Genomic DNA, 14,480 nt, shown 5'->3' with positions numbered 1-14,480 from the left:
ATGAGGAGTTTAGCACCACATCCAGCCTTCCTATTTCAGATGAACAATTAGAACATCAATGCTAAATAAATAAAGTAGGCTATACTTTCTCTAAAATGTAAAGTGTGCAAATATACATAAACCATAAGATAATACTGATACTGATACAGATTTTAAGGTGGAAGAAAGCAGTTGTGGTGATTTTGATGACATGCTTTTTGAAGAAGAGGTTGCTGTCTAAAATAACTCCTGATATCATCTGCAAAAACTCCCACACTTGTGCACAAGGTCTAGGATACTGTACATCAAAAACATAAAAAGCCTTAAAGCAGGCCTCTACTGCCCCAAGAAGAGATGGGTGCTCCAAGGCATGTCCATGCACTATAACAAAGGCTTGTGATAACTGATGCCTGTCCCAAGAAGAAGCACATGTGGGACCTCTGTGCTTGTCCTTTTCGTAGGTATTCAGCGATGTTGTTCCAACCTGTAGAGGAAAACAAACTTTTAAGACGCATTTACTTCAGATATTAACCCTCGTTACAGCATAAGCTTGGTGATAAAATGAAGGCCAAATAGTACTATAATTACTGGGATTTAAATTATTGAATTAAGTAATGGGTTAACAACTGGAAACTATGTCTTTCTGTGTTTGCTCTAACAACATCGGTTTAATAATGATAACAATAAAACTGAAACAGTCATCGTTGCGCAGGGTTTGGTCTGACACTGGTGTGCGATAGGTCTGGAGAGAGGGAGGTAGTAGAGGATGGATACCCCAACTGAGCCGACTGGACCCGATGGCCAGGCACGGTTCGCAGATCTGTTTGACGATCTGTGTTAGTGTCGGGTTCAGTCACATCAACCACACCAATTTTACAGCGGGAAATAAAGGGAAAATGTATACGAGGTCTGCAAATCTTTGAGACAATCCGTAAAATATTGTTGGCGGCTCGTTTTATTGTTACATTGTATTAACTCTGCAGCTGCTCACCGTATGAGAGAAAGCTTTTGTAGATCGGCGTAGCTGGGCCTCGGCGGACCGTGCTCCTCCTCCGGATTTGTAGGTGCCGGGGGGATCACCACAGTAGCAGAAGACAATCTTGTCAGCATAAAAGTCAAATGTAAAATTCTACAACTCTGTATCACATTCTGGACGACTACATTCCAAAATGCAAACAAAAGATCCCCTGACTTGCTCTGACTTTAGCTACACACAAAAATGCTCAAAGTCCTTGATTTTCCGTGCTGGTATAGACCCTACTATGTCACGTGTCAGTTCCAGAGCACAGCATTAGATAGTGTGTCAGTTTCTTGCTTCTTCTTTTAGTCATGTCTTCTTACCAGGCCACTAAGTTTCGACTGAAATCCGCTTGCTGTAGACTCCGTTCAAAATCTGGATGAGTTGTCCTTGTGCAATTGTGGTGTCTGTCTTGTCATGTGATTTATACTTGGAGATACTGATAAGAGACTAATAAGCTCTTTGTGACCTCAGTGAAACTTCATGAACCGTCAATCTAAACTTACTTACATTTGGCAGCAACTGCATACAACTGATTAAAGGGAAGTCCAGAGAATCATTACACTCAAGTTCTTTTTTTCTGCGTGAAACTGGTCAATACAGTAAGCCCGTCCAGAGACATGTTCGTAGATCGGCACCAGTATTATACTAAAATACTCAGTGATACATAAAGACATTCTCATTTGTAACAGCAGGCGAGGCTATTCACGCACTATGTGGATTACAGCGGATTGTTACAGTGCTGCATGAAAAACCAACCTACAGGATAGATTGTTGCATCTGCCCCTCGGCGGCCCGGTGGTAGCACGAACACTATTACCCCGGCCGGCCACATACACACACATTACAATATCAGTGCAGTGGACACTGAAAAAGTTGGAGTTTTGCCATCGTCATTCATAGTCACATATATGTCTTTATTAACAAACTTGTAAGCTTATATACAAATGGTGCATACCTTGCAAAAATCGTAGCAGAGTAAGCACACAGGTCCCATTCTACCAGTTATTTTGAATCATGATCATCCACATTCTACAGCGAAAACAATAAAAAACAAAAAATAATAAAACATACAAAGCTGCCATACATCACTTTCAAAAGCATTCAGAAATGTCATACGCAAGCAAGCGCTCATTTCATTACGGCAATCACACAACATTTGACAACTAATAACGTATACTGAATAATCAAGAATAGTTATTTTGGCAGGCCCCCACACACCCACACACACACCACACACACACACAACGCACATGCTTGTGTCCAATTGATTAGACTGACGCAAGACATTCTTTGCCAGGTTGTTCACTAACTAAAATGAACCTATTGACCGGCGATGTGTTCGCCTGTCTTTGTCAGCTTACAATTTGTATTTTGTATTTAAAGGAACTACATAAAGTACTAATACATAACATTTAGTAACGTTACACAAACAGCTAAAACACATGCAAGCCTGAGCATTCAAAGTAGGCTACGTAATCGCTGAATACACAATTGTCGCTCCTTTTTCTGCATGTCACAATTCACGCAAGCAAGATGGCGGCGTTGTCTTTTAACACAGTCATGGTCATTCGTAACGTTAACGTACGTAGGCTGAGGACGGTTACAGTTGCCGGTGTGGAAAAATTTGCCTAAAAATTTTTGTCTATGTACCGGAAACGAGCCGAGCCATCCTTGAATGCGCGAAGAATGATGTTGGGATATCGGGCTGGTGGCGATAGTTTCATACATCACTCGTCGCTCTTCGTCGGTAGGCAGTCACTAGCTCTCCTCTTCGTATCCCGTCTCTCTCTGCTCTCATCTTCCTGTCACGATCTCTCCTTCCGCTCTGTTGCTCTGCGCGACATGCTCTCTCTCTCTCTGTCCCATACGATACATACTGTTTGATCAACCGAGGATATACGACTGCACGCACTTCTCTGTTCTCCACGTCCCGACGCTATCCTATCGTGCTAGCCTCCACCGGAAAGCAGCCTTCAACGTTATGTTAAGCTAATACACTAGAAGCTGGGGGTTAAACGATTACTTCGTCAAGTTAACCTACACCGATTATCAGACACTCTGGGGTCGGGGATCGGGTGATGTGATAATTGAACCTTCTGCATGTAGTCTCTTGGTCCCTCTGATCTCACGTCTAAGCAGACAATTACATGTTGGAGGGCATTAGATACTCCCGATATTTTTCTGATTGCTCGATCAGACATCTACAACAGAGTACCTAGACATGTATCTCAAATGAAATACGCAAAAAATTCTTGAAATATATATTTATTAAACAGATTTTGCAGGCAGCAACAAAACTCTTCTGCTTTACAGCACAGCACTCAACAATAATTATTACTGTTATTCTACAAAATGAAAGGCCAGCCTGTTACTCTTTACAGACGCAACATAACTCTTGTTCAAAAAATCAATCAGGTGTGTCGGCAAACAAAAAACAGAAAGGAAAAAACACTCGTGCAGTGAACAGTACAGACCTCTACTCTACTGCATTGCTGGTTACACCCCGATACATGAACCGTCCGCACAGTAAAACCTGATGCCTATAATCACACGACTGACTCTCTTAAAACTGCTTCATCCGGTAGGTCTACTATGCTAATCGCAGCTGTGTGGCATCTTGCGTGGTGGTGACTAGGCTAACGCAACGCACTCTAAGTCGCTCGTTCTGTGTCCGTTTGTTCGTTCGTCTGTGTGCTAGTCAGCGCTACACGTTTCACGGCACCAGGCGTGAGCTAACCTCTAGCCAACTATAGATAGCTGTGTGCTGCTGCAGCGTGTAAGCCTAGATACGCATTCTCAAGCCAACATCTTCAGATGATAACTACACGTCTAGCTAACACGTAGCTACTATAGAGTCAGCTCCTGTGGTTCTGCAGCTGTAGCTAGCTATCGCAGTCAGCCACATACGATGATACTCCAACGTTAGCAAAACACACAGTCTGCTCGGCGCCAGTAGCTAGCTAACGTACAGTTAGCTGACTAACGTAGCACGAACATAACTGTTGCCAGCGTAGAGCTAAGAGAGTCGTTAGCTAGCACCCTAAGTGCGCAGGCGACACGAACACACTACACAAACATGAAACTTTCACTTTTAGCTACAAAACTCGTATTACCGTTTCGCGACTCTTGGACTATCTTGATCTAGTATTCCCCATACCTCTCCTGATGAGCTAAGGCGAGCTGTTTTTCAAAGGACTTTTTCTTTTCATGGGGCTTTTTGAGGGCAGGCGTTGTGAAGAATTCGCTGAGGACGGTGGCTGTGTCTCATGCAATCGTTTTGGTCTCCCACGTGTGTGCTGTGGCGAAGATCAGCGTTGATGCAAAAATACGACGTCGACGTAATTTTGACGTCGATGTGTGTCGACGCGCATCGGACGCGTCGCTGTCGCCATCTCTGGCCTACGCTAACTCAGCTCTTCTTCTCCCTATCTCTACTTCCGGACCCTCTAACGCGCCTCTAGCTGACAGCTTCTAACAGATTGCAGCTCTCAAATAACGTTAACTCAAACGTAATGGGAAAAGCAGAGCTTTTGTTACAGCTAAATGACAGACTTCCACACACGTGAATATCCATCATCAAAGACGAAGTAGTGACGGTGATTGTATTTAGAGGAGGCACAAGGGGTTAAAGTAGAACTGACGTAACAGCGGTTATATATGTTATGGTGTTTAGTATATATGTCAACGTTGATTTTGCAAGTTTTATTTTGAGGGTCTTTAACCGTATATATTACATGCTGTCTCAGCTAGCAGTTAGCGCGAATTAGCTGTTAGCTACAAACTAGACAAGTTAGCTTGGCTGTCGACCGGAAGAGCAGCGTGGAACGGATCGTGCAGTGCGTAAATCCTCGGTACAATCCGTCGGCATGACGCGCGAACATTTTGCGCTGGCATGAGACGGATCGTGCAGGCAGACCAGAAACCGGGCATCGTTTCTGTTGTACCGACACAACGTTACCACCAATGCATCCTCGTTTTAAAATGGGCGTGTCAAGAACATACGCAAAGTTACGGTATGTCTAATGTAACATTAGAGTTTATTCTAGAAGCACTGTTTAACAAAACACATTTTCAGCAACAAACTACCGGTAAAATGAGAATGCTTACGTCGCCTCCCTGCTCCAGGAACCAGATGTGGTTTTTGAGAAAATGAGTTGCTGCTGTTCTGATGCCAACTCATCGAGAGCGAGAGAGACGATGTGGGGTGACTGGGGGTTACGTCAGTTGAAGAGGTGCGCTTGTTTTTCCCTATGTGAAGATCCAGCGGGCGGGGTGCCAGATAGAGTGATCTCTTCAATGTGTTTCTGTCTCCGCCCGCCGTAGTTCTTTGCTGGTATTTATTTGTAACGCAAATCGTGTTGGATTTATATTTAATAACGTTACTTGAATAAAACGAAGCTAAAACAACAAGTTATTATTCTAATATCGTTAGACTGTTTTTAAACTAAGCTAAACCATAACTGATCTAATCTACGAAACAAATGTCTTTTTATACGTCTTTTGTCAAGTTTTTTATTCTTCCCATACCATGTCATGACTCATGAGTGTGTGTGTGTGTGTGTGTGTGTGTGTGTGTGTGTGTGTGTGTGTGCGTGTGCGTGCGTGTGTGTGTGTGTGCGTGAGTGTGTGTTAAAACAATGTCATCCAAAATATGGCGGATCAGCAGTGTTGAAAATCTGAAGCCTGGATTTCGTTCAACGTCATCAACCCAATGCAATGGGTTATAATATGTTTAACCATTTTGTAACCCATTATGGTAATTTATAATTTCAGCCTTAACCCAGCATATGAGTAACCAAAATAACCCAGCATTTTTAAGTGTGTAGTTGAAGGTCTTATTTGGCAATGTTGTTTTATTCAGCTGTCATTGTTCATGGTCTACCTTGTTATAAACTATTACTTGGCCTGTTGTTTGCTTGTTAGCAATGTTTTCATATAGAAATGTGTGGAATTTTACAATATAAATCTTTAAAGCCCGTTTTCTCAAAATGACTTTTCTCTCATACTCCAAGTCTGAAATCTCCACTTCAGTAGCACCTTTATACACCAAACCTTCCAGCCTTGTACCTAGTTATATTATGAAGACATTACAGAGGGATTTGTAAATATATATTCCTAGCCTGATTATATAACATTTTATTCCAAAAAACATGGCGAAAATCATTTTTTTTAACGCTATTGACAGTATATTCTGATTTACAGGATAATAAAAGATATCCATAAATCTCTCTGTAATTTTTTTTCCCATCTAATATGTGAACACAATGAAAAAATAATTTTGAACCTGGGTTCATCCAATACTCAGATTTCGTTTTTGTAAATATATGCAAATTAGCGCATATTTAATAAGATAATGCCTAATTTGCATATTTAAACTTAAATTACAGAAAACTTGTAATACATTTTCTTCTCAACTTAATGTAAGTAATCAAACTGGGAGAGTTCATGGTGATATCTGCTAGTTAAAAATTTTACCCTATCACCTGTAGTGTCTCACCTTAAAGAGCACCTCTACTTCTACTCAAGTCACTTTTTTGATAGAGCACTTGTACTTTTACTCAAGTATGGGTCTCTAGTACTTTATACACGTCTGTTTAGGACCATGAAGTCTGATACTAAGGTTTCGGGAGAGTCTCTTAGTATGTAGTCCTATATTTCTTCCTGTGAGTTTCACTAGTCCCTGTGGCTGGGTAGTTGGTTTCACTAGTCACTGTGGACTGGGTAGTTGGTTTCACTAGTCACTGTGACTGGGTAGTTGGTTTCACTAGTCCCTGTGGCTGGGTAGTTGACTTCACTAGTCCCTGTGACTGGGTAGTTGGTTTCACTAGTCACTGTGGCTGGGTAGTTGGTTTCACTAGTCCCTGTGGCTGGGTAGTTGGTTTCACTAGTCACTGTGACTGGGTAGTTGGTTTCACTAGTCCCTGTGGCTGGGTAGTTGGTTTCACTAGTCACTGCGACTGGGTAGTTGGTTTCACTAGTCCCTGTGGCTGGGTAGTTGACTTCACTAGTCACTGTGACTGGGTAGTTGGTTTCACTAGTCACTGTGGCTGGGTAGTTGGTTTCACTAGTCACTGTGGCTGGGTAGTTGGTTTCACTAGTCACTGTGGCTGGGTAGTTGACTTCACTAGTCACTGTGATTGGGTAGTTGACTTCACTAGTCACTGTGGCTGGGTAGTTGGTTTCACTAGTCACTGTGGCTGGGTAGTTGGTTTCACTAGTCACTGTGGCTGGGTAGTTGGTTTCACTAGTCACTGTGGCTGGGTAGTTGGTTTCACTAGTCACTGTGGCTGGGTAGTTGACTTCACTAGTCACTGTGGCTGGGTAGTTGACTTCACTAGTCACTGTGACTGGGTAGTTGACTTCACTAGTCACTGTGGCTGGGTAGTTGACTTCACTAGTCCCTGTGGCTGGGTAGTTGACTTCACTAGTCACTGTGGCTGGGTAGTTGACTTCACTAGTCACTGTGGCTGGGTAGTTGACTTCACTAGTCACTGTGGCTGGGTAGTTGACTTCACTAGTCACTGTGGCTGGGTAGTTGACTTCACTAGTCCCTGTGGCTGGGTAGTTGACAGTAAGGCTGCTGAGGCTCCGCCCCTTAAAAGTATCCATTTCTAACTGACAACATGGCGATGGCTCTGTCTTCAGCTCTTATCAGAGGTAGCTTAATAGCTTATGGTGCTAAATCAGTCAAATTCGTGGCTTACCTCTTTGTTATTTTGCTTAATCTGCTGTTTTTGATGTCCTTTTAGTGCCCTTGTCCAGGATATTTGTCGCAGGTGTCTCCTTGTCTTGACTGTTGTTTGGATCTTCCTTATAGACCCTTTTCAAACACATCACACGACGACATGACAGCACCATGACGGACGGCGGAAGCACAGGCTAAACAGTAGTAGACGAGCGGAAAGTTTCATAGTTTCAATCAGTTTGAAATACATAACACTAAATAAACTGTATTTATGGCTTTATGGCTTCTTCTATTGAACAACAAGTTGTCGTGCCGTTATCGGTCGAGGTAGGGCATCTGGTAGGTGCTCACAAAGAGCAGTATTTGGAGAAGTTGGAGATAGCAGGATTGGATACCGACCCTTAATTCTTTCTCCCTCCGTTTTCACGGACCTCATTAAATCACAGAGTCTGCCCGACTTCAGTCCACTGATCTGGACCACTATGTGGTAAACGGGGTACCCCCATATACCGGTGCTGATCTGGACCACTATGTGGTAAACGGGATATCCCCATATACTGGTGCTGATCTCAAAGCTTTTAAAAGTCTGGATGCTAACCAGTTCTTTGTAGCTGGCTGGGTTACAGGTACGATGCTACGCTAACGGCGGGGGGAGGTACCTCATAATGGCAAAGATAAGACATCAGTCTAGGGTTTATTTTGTATTAACATCTATTCTTTACTCAAGTAAAGATTTATATAACACGTAGCCCATGTTTTTAGAGGACATGGTCGGTCGTGGCTACCCATACCGTTGTTCACTGGGTGTGCCAATGCAACTTCCTAATGGATGCCTGAACACATCCCAGCTCTGGGAAGTGTTCAGGGAATCACAGTGTCTATGATCAGTAGTAACCACAAATAATTGTAACATCTAGCCATCTTCTTATCTGTGATTATATTTGCTGTAGCCTATGTTAAGATTTGACCGGTGGATATTACGACGCGATGGGCAGCAGCTAGCGAGCAGTCCAAAGCTAGCTGTAGTATGGGCAGCTTGTTGATTGCGTTGTGATTGTGACGAAATAAAAATAAAAACTAATGAATAATGCCAAACTATTAATAACCTTGACACACACACACACACACACACACACACACACATCAGAATATATATTAAGTTAGCTAAAAACACATGGATAAGGACCTAATGATGAAGACTAGCTAGATTACTGTATATGCCACAAAAAGGTTTTAATTCATGAATGAATGAATGAAATATCTTAGAATAGGCTTAAACATAACATTTTGCTTTTTAATTTACTTACCCTGTGTAGACATGTCTGAAAGACATTTCCTCTTGCTTTCACCAAAAGAATTAAAAAGAAAAAAGCCCCGTTGATTGATGAGGAGTGTTGTGGAGGAAAAAACAAGCTAACAAGCTAGCTAGCAATGCTAGCTAAAAAAACGGCAGGGAAAAGCAGACAGACAGGCTGAGACACTGCCTTTTAAACACTACAAACACACCATGTATGACCGTTGGACACCCTTTCCCTACCACTAACTTTTTAACCGTTAACCATCGGTATAAACATACGTTTTAACACTCTACACATCTAAATAAGATCCATTATTATGGTCAACCGTCACGCCCCCCTACGCAGATATGGACCTGATGACGACGTCATCACGCACGCAAGTTGCGCGCGCCGCTACGTCCGCTCGACCAATCACAACGCTAGAAAGCAATGCGCCTGCCTCTTATATGGTACTGCTAGCTGCAGCTAGCTCATCAGCTAGCCGGGGTAGGAGCGTTTTTTGGCCTTTTTGAAGCTAGTTTCCGTGCCATGTCATCTTTAATTTAACCGATATTTTTGTATGTGTGTTAAGTTAAATGATCAATGGAACAGCTTACTTTTTGGATATGTAGCTAGGTCAGTGAATAACCGATGTTAGCTAGTTATGTGGGTCATCATCGGGTTGGACCTGTTAGCAGGAACAGCTGGTTAGCACGGCAGCTAGCTCGTTGAAGGTAATTTTATTTATCAGTCATTTAAAACAGAAAGGCAATACAAATGCTTGTGTTGGTGAGGATTACTCTGCAGATTGTGAATGTGAGAACACAAACACGAACGAAAACGTACGAGTTTAGCTTGCCGTCCGTCTACAGCATAGCTCTTCCGCCGTCCGTCATGGCGTTCATAATTCGCGCGAGTGGAGCGTGACGTCACGTGCAAAGGGTCTATATATTCCTTGTATGGTTGCTAAAATGTTAGCTAAAATATGTCCAGATTTCTGTTTGCTGTAAATAATTAAAATCCAAGGTAGGTTTTCTCAAACTAACCTGCTCAGTTTCTTCCTGTAGGCTTCACCTTTCTTTTCTTCTATATGGTCTCTTTAAACCAGACTCTTAACCAATAATATATACATATTTATGAGGAGCTCATATCTTGCTGCTGATCGACTCTCCCCTGGTGTTCTGACCACGGTCAGGAGAGGTTAACACGTTGAATATTTTAAATTAAACAGATTATTAACGTGAGCTTGTTCCCCCGTGTGAGCTGATGACCTCATCTGTTGACATTTCTGAATGCCTTCCTATAGTTGCTTAATAAAAGCTTTCCACACAAACAAACGTACATGTGTCATTAGTATGAGAAAAAAAATGAGATTTAACTGTCGGGCTCGGGTCGGGCTCGGACAGACAAATTCGGCCCGATCCGGACTCTAGTGTATATAGCACACAGATATAAATCTACGTCACAAATGCCCACGTCTTTATTCATTTTCAGCCAAATGTGGTGTTTGTTTTGTTTGACCGTGCTGATGTGATTGGTGAGATCAGCTTTAAGCCAGATTAATATTCCTCCAGAGCCTCTGCCACGGTGGACTGTGCTCAGTTTAAGTGAAGGAACTGTAATTTCACTGTAGCCTGAGGGCCATTGGGTGATGGTATCAGATCAACAGCACGTTTCTAACAGAATTAAAATATCAACATCATTTACGTTATTAAAGAAATCAGGTTCTGTGGTCTTAAGACCACATGTACTAGAGTACAGACCCTGAATATTCCAAAAGCTTATTTTTAAAGATTTCATTTTAGAGAAAAATTCAGAAATTCAACTAAAAACATGAATAAAATGAAACGAAAGCAAAAAGAGGCTAAACTGCTGTAACCAATTACTGTGTGTGTGTGTGTGTGTGTGTGTGTGTGTGCGTGCGTGCGTGTGTGTATATATATGTGTGTATGTGTGTGTGTGTGCATATGTGTGTGTCTGTGTGTGTTTGTGTATATGTGTGTGTGTGTGTGTGTTGTATGTGTGTATGTGTGTGTGTGTGTGTGTGTGTGTGTGTGTGTGTGTATATATGTGTGTGTATGTGTGTGTGTGTGTGTGTGTGTGTGTGTGTGTGTGTGTGTGTGTGTATATATGTGTGTGTATGTGTGTGTATGTGTGTGTGTGTGCATATGTGTGTGTCTGTGTGTGTTTGTGTATATGTGTGTGTGTGTGTGTGTGTTGTATGTGTGTATGTGTGTGTGTGTGTGTGTGTGTGTGTGTGTGTATATATGTGTGTGTATGTGTGTGTGTGTGTGTGTGTGTGTGTGTGTGTGTGTGTATATGTGTGTGTGTGTGTGTTTATATGTGTGTGTGTGTGTGTGTGTGTGTATATGTGTGTGTTTGTGTGTGTGTGTGTGTGTGTGTATATGTGTGTGTGTGTGTGTGTGTGTGTTTATATGTGTGTGTGTGTGTTTGTATATGTGTGTGTGTGTGTGTGTGTGTGTGTGTATATGTGTGTGTGTGTGTGTATATGTGTGTATATATGTGTATGTGTGTGTGTGTGTGTGTGTGTGTGTATATATGTGTGTGTGTGTGTGTGTGTGTGTGTATATATGTGTGTGTGTGTGTGTGTGTGTGTGTATATGTGTGTGTTTGTGTGTGTGTGTGTGTGTGTGTGTTATCTATGGTATCTCTGTACCTCATGTTTGCAGTAATCTGTTACAGAGTGTGGAGCATCTCTTTGATTGAGTTCAGACATCGGTGTACTTGGTTGGAGAGGGGGAGTATTGTTCATCGTAGATGGGTAGGTCATCTGTTGGTGATGATGGGGGGGGGTTCTGTGTCTTGGTGGGACAGGAGGGTGAGATATAGTATGGGGGCGTGGTGCTGTGGGACGGTGGGATGTAGAGTTCCTCTGACTGTCCTGTTGGTATCTGGGTGGTCTGTAGTTCCTGGGAGCAGCAGTTTGGTGGGTGGTATGGTTGGGTTTGCGACCAAGGGTAACATCCTTCAACGTTTTGGCAAAAGTTCTTATCCCACCCTTGTTCAAGTGTATCCCATCATAGAGATCCCATGTTCCGATGTTTGCGTGGTGAGCTAGGTGGATGTTTGGAAGGGCTGCACATCTCCTTGAGATATCCATGTGGAGGGGTGTCTGTTCTGGGGAGAAGGGTAGAGATAATCATGCTGTCAGGGAATTCCCTGGAGGCCCTCTCAGCCATCTTGGCCATGGCCTCAGCAGTGCCTCGGTGAAGGGTGTGAGGGTCATTGGTGCCTGTATGCACCACGATGTACTGTGGTGTTCTCCTCTTCCAGCTCAAGTATGGTCTGTGTCAGCTGTCCGAGTCTCCTCTGGGTCTCCTTCAGCTCTGTGGTGGTGACTTCACTCTCCCTACTCAGCTCTGTGATGGCCTCGTGGCTGTCCTCCTTTAGCTGGTGGAGCTCAAGTCTCAGCTGATTGGTGGTTTCAGATTCAGCGAGTCTGGCCATAGTGAGCTCCTTGAACTCTGAAGTCCAGCTCCAGGAGGGACAGGCCATCTGTCAGTTGTTGAAAGAGGGACAGGGCCAGATGGACTGGTTTTGTGACCTCTGGGATCCTGGTGCCACCCTCCTCTTCCTCATCTGATCCTGTGTCTCTTCCCATCGTGATGCAACTGGTACTAGGTCGGTCTCTTTCAGCCTCTGCTTTCAGCTTGGGGAAGAGTTCCTCAAAGTGTTGAGGCCTGCCTCATTTGCCTGTACTAGCACTGTACCTTTTTAGTGTAATAAGTAACAGTGAGTAAAGGCTTGTCTGTATCAAGGGTTTCGTCCTGACACACAGTCAAGCGGCCTCTGCGACCAACGCCTTCTTTGGCAATGTGTGAGTAACTGTTACAGATGGCCTGCTTCCATTTATTGATGTCATTTGTATGAAAGATGAAATTATTTTTATCTTTTTGCTGTTGCAAAAAATATAATCGGCAAACAGTTGTTCTGTGTTGGACAGGAGTGTTGCCTCTTTGTGTTTCTTCTTAGCTCTTTTACAGTTAGCAGGTATTCTACCTCTCGGCTAGACTGAATGACAGCTGAACTTAGCCCCGCCCACAACATTCGAGGTCGGGAAGTTCGGTCTGGACTTGATCCGTTGAGGAGCAATTATGCTCGAACAAGAGCTGTTCGGACCAATCAAATTGTGAGGACAGGCTTTATACTATGATGGACAGATACAGTAACGAACAGTAACGTCTCTCTCACACACACACACACACACACACACACACACACACACACACACACACACAGCTGATGGTGTCGCTACGACTCAACTGTTCAAGTCACAGAGGCTGGTTTTAGAACGTAAGAGACTTCACCTGTTTCAACGGCCAATAGAGAAGTCAGCTGGTGATGTCAGCTAAAAACTATAGAAATGAAATGATCAATAATCTATTTTATTTCTACGTTACAAACAGCTTCATGAAATGGCAGAGTTTTAGACGGAGCGGAGCCTCAACAACCTGAAAGCACGGTAGTGTTATATGGTGGAGAGAGATAGAGAGAGACTGAAGAGAGAGATAGAGAGAGACTGAAGAGAGAGATAGAGAGAGACTGAAGAGAGAGATAGAGAGAGATAGAGAGAGACTGAAGAGAGAGATAGAGAGAGACTGAAGAGAGAGATAGAGAGAGATAGAGAGAGACTGAAGAGAGAGATAGAGAGAGACTGAAGAGAGAGATAGAGAGAGACTGAAGAGAGATAGAGAGAGACTGAAGAGAGGGAGAGAGAGACTGAAGAGAGAGATAGAGAGAGACTGAAGAGAGAGAGAGAGAGACTGAAGAGAGAGATAGAGAGAGATAGAGAGAGACTGAAGAGAGGGAGAGAGAGACTGAAGAGAGAGATAGAGAGAGACTGAAGAGAGAGATAGAGAGAGACTGAAGAGAGAGATAGAGAGAGACTGAAGAGAGAGATAGAGAGAGACTGAAGAGAGGGAGCCCAGCGTTAGAACAAAGCTGTGAATCAGAGAAATAAAACGTGTTTTCTCTGATTAATCTCTAGAAACCCAACTGTATCCATCATGTCACTATCACTAACGTTATCCACATTCATATTTACACTAAACAAATGATATATCCAGCTACAATACAGTCTAAAAGTCGGGAGTTATGACGGAAGTGCATTGTGCAAAGAGTGGTTGCTACGGAGACGAAACACCGTCTCGTCTGTTGACAGTTGAGTTCCGTTGCTCTGATTGGTTGTAGGTCTATCCAATGAGTGCAGAGGAACTTTCTTTCCCTGTTGGGTTGAAAGCCGCCCCATAATCCCAATGGAGCGGTTTCAGACTCCCATTCTGACTAGAATCTGAGTCTGACCATGTCAGGTTATATATAGAACATATCACATATTAAATACATACAGTAGCTGTCACATAGATTATATACTGCACTGTTGTTACACAACACACTATATTACAAACAAATACATAACCCAATATAATACTTAACAGTTTTGTATACTATAGTTACTGTACAATCCTAAACCAATGTTTGGGATCTTCTAGTGGGGAGT

At 43.0% G+C, this 14,480-nt stretch overlaps 2 protein-coding genes across 2 annotated transcripts in view; both read right to left on the bottom strand.

The window, feature by feature from the left end:
- LOC118496048 (E3 ubiquitin-protein ligase RNF4-like) overlaps positions 1-1,619 on the bottom strand; it is a 7,657-nt gene extending 6,038 nt beyond the window's left edge. Inside the window, exons 1-3 of the mRNA XM_036006149.1 lie at positions 1,599-1,619; positions 971-1,078; positions 754-811 (exon numbers count right to left, since the gene is read on the bottom strand). Of these exons, the coding sequence (XP_035862042.1) occupies positions 754-811; positions 971-1,078; positions 1,599-1,619 (187 nt within the window). The remainder of the gene's footprint in view (positions 1-753; positions 812-970; positions 1,079-1,598) is intronic.
- The window catches only part of LOC118496429, a 397,714-nt gene that overhangs the window by 132,501 nt on the left and 250,733 nt on the right, over positions 1-14,480 (bottom strand). The gene's annotated exons all lie outside the window — the stretch shown is intronic.

The sequence above is a fragment of the Sander lucioperca genome, chromosome 1 (genome assembly GCF_008315115.2).
Source record: "Sander lucioperca isolate FBNREF2018 chromosome 1, SLUC_FBN_1.2, whole genome shotgun sequence".
NCBI classification, from domain to species: Eukaryota; Metazoa; Chordata; class Actinopteri; order Perciformes; family Percidae; genus Sander; species Sander lucioperca.
This window is presented reverse-complemented; position numbering and strand designations above follow the sequence as displayed.